At 37.1% G+C, this 7,790-nt stretch overlaps 1 protein-coding gene across 3 annotated transcripts in view; it reads left to right on the top strand.

The window, feature by feature from the left end:
• Nucleotides 1-6,114, top strand: part of LOC125671998 (bifunctional arginine demethylase and lysyl-hydroxylase JMJD6-B-like) — a 14,904-nt gene extending 8,790 nt beyond the window's left edge. For 2 of the 3 annotated variants that reach the window (XM_056161871.1, XM_056161873.1), the window contains 3 exons: nt 274-421; nt 4,780-4,943; nt 5,159-6,114. In XM_056161871.1, coding sequence (XP_056017846.1) covers nt 274-421; nt 4,780-4,943; nt 5,159-5,412 — 566 coding nt within the window. In that variant the 3' untranslated portion in view covers nt 5,413-6,114. The remainder of the gene's footprint in view (nt 1-273; nt 422-4,779; nt 4,944-5,158) is intronic. The other variant, XM_056161872.1, reaches the window with a different exon arrangement.
• The last annotated feature ends 1,676 nt before the right edge of the window (nt 6,115-7,790 follow it).

Here is a 7,790-nt window from a genome sequence, read left to right as displayed (position 1 = left end):
ATTTGACCTACTTTTCAAAAACTTTAACCTTTTGAACCATAGGGGAAAGGTTAAGTAAAGTCATGCTTCCCAGTGAACTGTGTTGTCTTCTGACTGTTGTTTACTGGCACTGGTGATTTTAGATTTTTGATCTTAACTGTACAAGTCAACATATCGGATAAGATTGTCTCCACAGTTGTCTGTATCTTTATAATCGCTAAAAATTGTTTTACTGAAATTAATTATATTAAAGCGAGAGAAAAATATATCAGCTCTGACCTTTCCTTTGCGCAGGTGACTTTTTACAGAGGACCACTGAGGGGAGTCTGTACAGGGACAGCTGGCCTAGCCTGTTTGTGGCCCCTGCAGGCCTCTGTAGTGAACTACATGTAGATGCCTTTGGTTCCAACTTCTGGATGGCAATGTTTCAGGGTTCCAAAAGGTTAGATATTTCAGCAAGTTAAGTTTTTTAGCTCACCTGCACCTGAATTCAAGTTAGTTTTTCTGATCACCTGTTGTCCGTCTGTCTGTAAATTTTCACATTTTCGGCTTTTTCTCCAAAACCACTGGGCCAATTTTAACCAATTATAGCAAAAAGCATCCTTGGGTGAAGGGCTTTCAAGTTCAAATGAAGGGCCATGCCCCCTTCAAAGGGGAGATATTCACAAAATGCAAAAATAGGGTGGGGTCATTTAAAAATCTTTTCAAGAACCACTTGGCCAGAAGAGCTGAAATTTATATGAAAACTTCCCGACATAGTGTATATTCAAGTTTTTAAAAACCATGACACCCCCCCCCCCCCCCCAGGTTAGGATGGGGCCACAATAGGGGATCAAAGTTTTACATGTGAATATATAGGGAAAATCTTTAAAAATAAAAAAAAACCACTAGGCCAGAGAACTTTACATTGAAATGAAAGCTTCCTGACATGCAGAATCAAGTTTGTTAAAATCATGGCTCCTTGGGGGTAGGTTGGGTGACAATAGGGATCAAAGTTTTACATGTGAATATATATAGGGAAAATCTTGTTCATGAATGCTTCATATAATTTCAAATTCGAATTGTTATCAGTCTCTGAGAAATACATATTTCTTTGGTAAAGTTAAGGTAGTGATTGCATGGGTCATTGAAAATTAATGAATCTATGATTTTTTTTTATTTTTACATATTTTGTAGTTGACAGTATCTGCAATTCATTATGAAAGTATCATATATGGTTTTCACAGAAATTGCGACGCTACAGTTGTCTTAGTAACCCCACTTGTTGACTTTCCGTAATAAATGGTACAGGTATTTCAGGTGATGTTTAAAAATGATACAAAAGGGGTAAGGGATACAAATTTTATATCAAATTGAAGTTAAAGCCTTAAATGATATATGATTTGTATTAATATGTCCATTTATTTTCATATGAAGTAGAAGCAGGGCTGCTTATGAGCAATTTTTAGAAGGCAATTATTCACCAAAGCAGACATAATTTCAGCCCCTGAGGAATAAATGACCAATTAATTTTTTTTATTTTTAAATATGTTTTAACATATGTTAGGAGGAATTTTTCCTGAAAGTATCAATATTAGTTTTCAGGTTTACTATGGTACTATGATCACTATAGTTACCCCCTCCCCCTCCTTACATAAATGCTTCAGGTGATAATTACAATAGATATGCATCTTACATGCACTTAATTCAACTCATATTAAAACTATGAAAATGGTTTGATGTTTATTATTCAATTTATTCTACATAGAATGATAGTACTGTTGCTTTGGAAATGTTTTTATTACTTTCTATTTGAAATTACTTGTATATTCATGCTCTGTAAGCGTATGTTAAAAACGCGGGAAATATAACACGGCTGATGTAAACTGTGCATTGTGACGTCGTATTACCTACGACATTTTCTTTTTCTCTTTTCAAACCAAATGATTATCAAAAACAAAACTTTCATTATTTTTTAAATTATAAGAATTAACTGAACTAATACTTCTCATTACCAGCTCGTTGGAGTTATCGCGCTTTGATGACTCTTGTGCGTCATTGGTAAGAAAATGCACAAATCTCGCGAACAAGTGCGAGATTACTGGGACATAAACGAAACGTTCAGAGCACCACCACCCCCCCCCCCCCCCCCCCCTTTTAAGAGTTAAAATACATGGTGTATTTTTAAATAAAATTACCATTAGTCAAACTGCATTTTTCAAATATTCTAACACTATCTTATTAAAGATGTTACATGTTTTTTAAACTCCACCACACCTATTTTAAAAATTTGGAACAACGATGTTCTCTGGACACCCAAGTCCATCAATATTTTGTAATTTTCAAATTAGCTTAGATGCAGTTTGGAAACGCATTAGGTGTGTTAATTAGTGTTATAAACGTCTTTAAAAAATGCAGTTTGGCATATACATGTATATAACTTGTTCTAATATATGGAAATTGACCGGGGGGGGGGGGGGGGGGGGGGGGGGGGGGGGGGGGTACATGTACGATTACAAAGTCCATGCCATATGAACTTGTCCTAATTGTATGATAAAATAGAATGTCTTCATAGTCTGACAGAATAACTTTAAAAACATATTCATCACATTAATTACAAGAAAAGTTCTTGTGTTGGATGTGCATATAGGTTTTTCCCTTCACAGTTCTTGCGATTGACGCTTTATATCGGTCAGATTTGGCAAATTTAGTAGCTTCTCTTCCTCACATAGTTTAATAAGTTCGTCTGTTTTCTTATAAGAATAATCAATTCCTAAATATGACTTTAGAATTTTAATCAGTGTTGTGGTTTGCAGTCGGTTATAATATGTATTCGATACTATAATTTATATTACGTATGCCTAAGTAATGTGTTTACATTATGTTGTCCCGGTAGCAGGACTTTACGCGCCTTTATTTTGAAGAGTTCCACCAATGGAAATGATAAGTATTGAGAAAATCATATTAACAGCAAGTGCTGTTTTCGGAATTCACACTTTTTGATTTCTTTTAACATCCACGTTACATAGTAGATTTCCTCAATTCCCTGACTCGGAGCCTCTTAGCTGATGATCTCAAAGTGGAGGATGGAAATATTTGTAGCAAAATAAAGTCTTTTAAATCTATGTATAGTGTACTTAGGAAATATATGATTAATACATAATAATCGATATTTTTTGCTCAAAATGATGCGTTTACATAACTGGTACGTGATTCCTTGGCCTAACAGTTTCCCTTGGATATTACATCAAGCATTTTAGATTTATGTGCACAAACACCATATTCATGTTATGAAATTTATAGCATTATATATCATAATTTTAATAGGCATAGTGGTTTGTGAATTAAAATTACGTTTTGTAAGACTGAAAATTAACCGGGGAGCAGGGAGAGTATATGAATCATGGAGACGTAAACTATGACTATTATTTATAAGATAGGCCTAATTCAATAATCAAAACACAAGGGATTTTTCATTTGTATTTTATTTTACTTGTATATTTCTAAACATATTTTCACTTTATCCTGTGTCTGGTCATATCTGACAAGTCTTTGTTTCCATTGTCTCTCATTATCACTGATGCTTAGCGTTCGACGTATTCCGGAATCGGAATTGAAAATAGTCTCTTTTTAGATAATACATAAATTAAACCACGTGATACCATGCAATCACTACCTTAACTAATAAAAAAGTTAGAATGGCAGATATGATTATTTCCTGTTTATTTGTGGGTGGATGTCTTGTTTACCTGATACTGACCAATTCATGTATATATCATATTCCACAAAGCACATTGTTATTTAGAGCCCTGAAGCTGCAGTAAGGAGACTAATTGATATGCAAATATACCTAGCAAATCACAAGATTTCTAATTTGTTTTATAATAAGAATTCATGTAATACACGCCAGGCTTTTGTTGGGCTGTAGACTTTCCCATCCAGATCATATATTTCATACTTTGAGGCCCAGGACTATCAAACTTGATCAGTTGATGCATCTTGAGGGGAAAAGGAGTGTCGTGTACCAAAACTAGGTCACTGTGGCCCCCTTCTTGAATTTTATGGTTATACATGTACATATACAAATTGTGTCCAGCTCATATCTTTTACACTGTGAGGCCTAGACCATCAAACTTGGTCAGTTGATGCATCTTTGGGGAAGGTGTGTTACAACCCAAAAGTAGGTCAAGTATAAGATAAGATAAGTATTCAGTATAGGGCTCATTTGGGAATAGCAATTGACAGCATCACAGCTTGCGACTTCTACCATCCAAACATTGATATGCATCATGTGCATGTAGCTCCAGTTAGGCGTATCATGTAGCTCCAGTTAGGCGTATCATGTAGCTCCAGTTAGGCGTATCATGCAGCTCCAGTTAGGCGTATCATGTAACTCCAGTTAGGCGTATCATGTAGCTCCAGTTAGGCATATCATGTACCCTATCTCCTTTTTGATGCACTTGTGGGACGTGGCATAAAATCCATTTGATGCAAACAGCTTACCCATATTATGGACAGAGAAAGCTATTATAATTACTATGTAATTTTCATAGATAAAGATTGTCTTTTAAGGAAAAACATTGAAGATTATTTAAAATGGAAAGGAAATTACTTATAAATTGAATTCTTGAGAGTTCAAAAGGGGCTGATTAATGTTCTGTTAAGAAGTAATCCTTTACAGGGTAAAAATTGATAAACTAGGCATGTAAAATAATATCTAGTGACAACCAATGAATTTATTATTTCATTTTAACCTTGTAATGAACTTTGGTGACTTTCTGTACTCTGATTTCACATCTTTATACAGTGCTAATTCAACAGTCTTTGTAGATGGGTGTTTTTTCCACGGTCAGACCTCCCACACCTTTATCCGCAGTACCCCAACAACATGGACCCAGTGTTCGAGGCAGATATTGCAAACCCTGACCTAGAAAGGCAGCCATTGCTACACCTGACATGTCCCTCTGAATGTGTGTTGTCGGAAGGTCAGTGTGTAATACCCTGGTGTAAAATTTTAAACAGGACACCACAGTATTCTTTGTGAGAAATGACATGGTCAGCATATATTCTTCTTTCGACCATGTGATTCATGACACTGCATTAATTTTTTTGGACATCCTATCTATTACCACATCTTTGACAATGAAATGTGCATCCCACACACAGAAAAAATAATGAGCAATGACTTTGTCTTTTTCAGGAGAAATTTTGTTTGTGCCAGCCGGATGTCCTCATCGTGTAGAAAATCTAACAACAAGTGTGGCCATATCTGCTAACTTTGTGGACCTATCTAACTGGACAACTGTTCTAGAAGAACTAGAATTAAGCGCTCTTGTTGACCCGAGATCAAATGACTTGTTGAAGCAGTTTAAGTCCAACACATTTGACAAAACAATGCTGTATTATAATGAAGAAGTCCCATGGTCAAAATTCAAAGGTGCAACAGAGTCCTAATGCAGCAACTCACATATTACAATTGCAGTGTACAATCACATGCAGTGAAGAAATGCATGCAGTGTACAATCACATGCAGTGAAGAAATGCATGCAGTGTACAATCACATGCAGTGAAGAAGTGCATGCAGTGTACAATCACATGCAGTGAAGAAATGCATGCAGTGTACAATCACATGCAGTGAAGAAGTACATGCAGTGAAGAAATGCATGCAATGAAGAAGTACATGCAGTGGAAGACTCTTGTAAAGACCTCCATGCAGTTTTGCCTCTGGATGTCCATGATTTTGTCTTTATAATTTCATACCTGATAGTAGGTAATCTATGACCATATGCCTTACTATGTTTAGAGGACCAACAATTATGTAAAAGTGGCTTGTTGAAAAGAATCATTGTCCAGCATACTGAAGATGATGTGTATTCTCAATACAACCCCAAAAAGACAACAAAAATTAGTCAATTCTGGCTTTTGGTGTTTCTTAGAAACTGGTTTTACTGATTGTCAGACTAATATCAATGGTATCTTGCTTCATTAATTAATTTTAATAGCTTGTTCAAGAAGCTTGTTTTCCAGTTATACTGGTTCAGAAATGATATTAAAAAATAAGAGATTATTTTAGTACTATTAGAATTGTAGGAGACATAGCAATTTGACAGATTATGAAGCCAAACATTTTAAAAATAAAATTTTGCTACTCCTCTTTGTTGGTGTACTAATGGGAAATTTATACACCATAGTTTCAAGGTTGGGGTGGTATTTTTCAAGGTCAGGATGATCTTTTGAGATTGTATGCTATGACCTAGAGCAATATTTTATTTGCATTTTCTCAGTATACCCAGTTGTAAATGGATACTGACTTTTTAGGTCACCTGAATTCATTCAGGTGACCTATTGCTATCTGTTTTTGTCCGTCGTCGTTCGCCGTGCGACGTGCGTCGTGCGTTAACATTTGAACATTTTCAGCTTCTTCTCTGAAACCCCTGAACCAATTTCAACCAATTTTGGCATATAGCATCTGTGGGTGGAGGGGAACAAAAATTGTGAAATTCGTGGTCCCTGCCCCCCTGGGGCCTGAGGGGTGGGGCAAAAACCATCAAAATGAGTGTAATTTTAAAAAATCTTCTTCTTTACTCCTGGACATCAAGAAGCCAAACTATGGGCATAATTATAATGAGTGTTGAGCCCTCTACCAAAATTGTGAAATTCATGGCCCCTGGGGCAGGGGTTCTTGTGTTAGGGTGGGGCTCTATTGGTCATATAGTGAAAGTGTAGAAATTCTTTGAAAATCTTCTTCTCTGTCTCTGGGTATGAAGTAGACAAACTAATAGCATGGTAATGATGAACAAGGATGCCTCTTTATACCCCCCGCAACAAGTTGTGGGGGGGGGGTATACTGGAATCGGGTTGTCCGTCCGTCCGTCTGTAGACGCAATGGTTTCCGGGCTCTAAAGCATTATCCTTTCCACCTACTGTCACCATATCATATATATGGACTACCCATGGGATGAAGATGTTCCCTATCGATTTTGGGGTCAAAAGGTCAAAGGTCAAGCACACTGGACATCGAAGTAGCAATATGGTTTCCGGGCTCTAAAGTGTTATCCTTTCCACCTACAGTCACCATATCATACATATGGACTACCCATGGGATGAAGATGTTCCCTATCGATTTTGGGGTCAAAAGGTCAAAGGTCAAGCGCACTGGACATTGAAGTAGCAATATGGTTTCCGGGCTCTAAAGCGTTATCCTTTCCACCTACTGTCACCATATCAAACATATGGACTACCCATGGGATGAAGATGTTCCCTATCGATTTTGGGGTCAAAAGGTCAAAGGTCAAGCACACTGGACATTGAAGTAGCAATATGGTTTCCGGGCTCTAAAGCGTTATCCTTTCCACCTACAGTCACCATATCATATATATGGACTACCCATGGGATAAAGATGATCCCTATCGATTTTGGGGTCAAAAGGTCAAAGGTCAAGCGCACTGGACATTGAAGTAGCAATATGGTTTCCGGGCTCTAAAGCGTTATCCTTTCCACCTACAGTCACCATATCATACATATGGACTACCCATGGGATGAAGATGTTCCCTATCAGTTTTGGGGTCAAAAGGTCAAAGGTCATGCGCACTGGACATCGAAGTAGCAACACTCAGAAAAGAGGTAGTTTATACCCATTACCAACACCCTTTGGGAGATTGGGGTAAGCGGGGGGTATTCTTAGTGAGCATTGCTCACAGTACCTCTTGTTAAAAATTGTGAAATTCATGGCCCCTGGATCAGGGGTTCTGGTGCTAGGGTGGGGCTCTATAAGTCATATAGTGAAAATGCATTATTTCTTTGAAAATCTTCTTCTCTGTCCTTGGGTATTA

This window comes from Ostrea edulis, chromosome 4 (genome assembly GCF_947568905.1).
Source record: "Ostrea edulis chromosome 4, xbOstEdul1.1, whole genome shotgun sequence".
NCBI lineage: Eukaryota > Metazoa > Mollusca > Bivalvia > Ostreida > Ostreidae > Ostrea > Ostrea edulis.
This window is presented reverse-complemented; position numbering and strand designations above follow the sequence as displayed.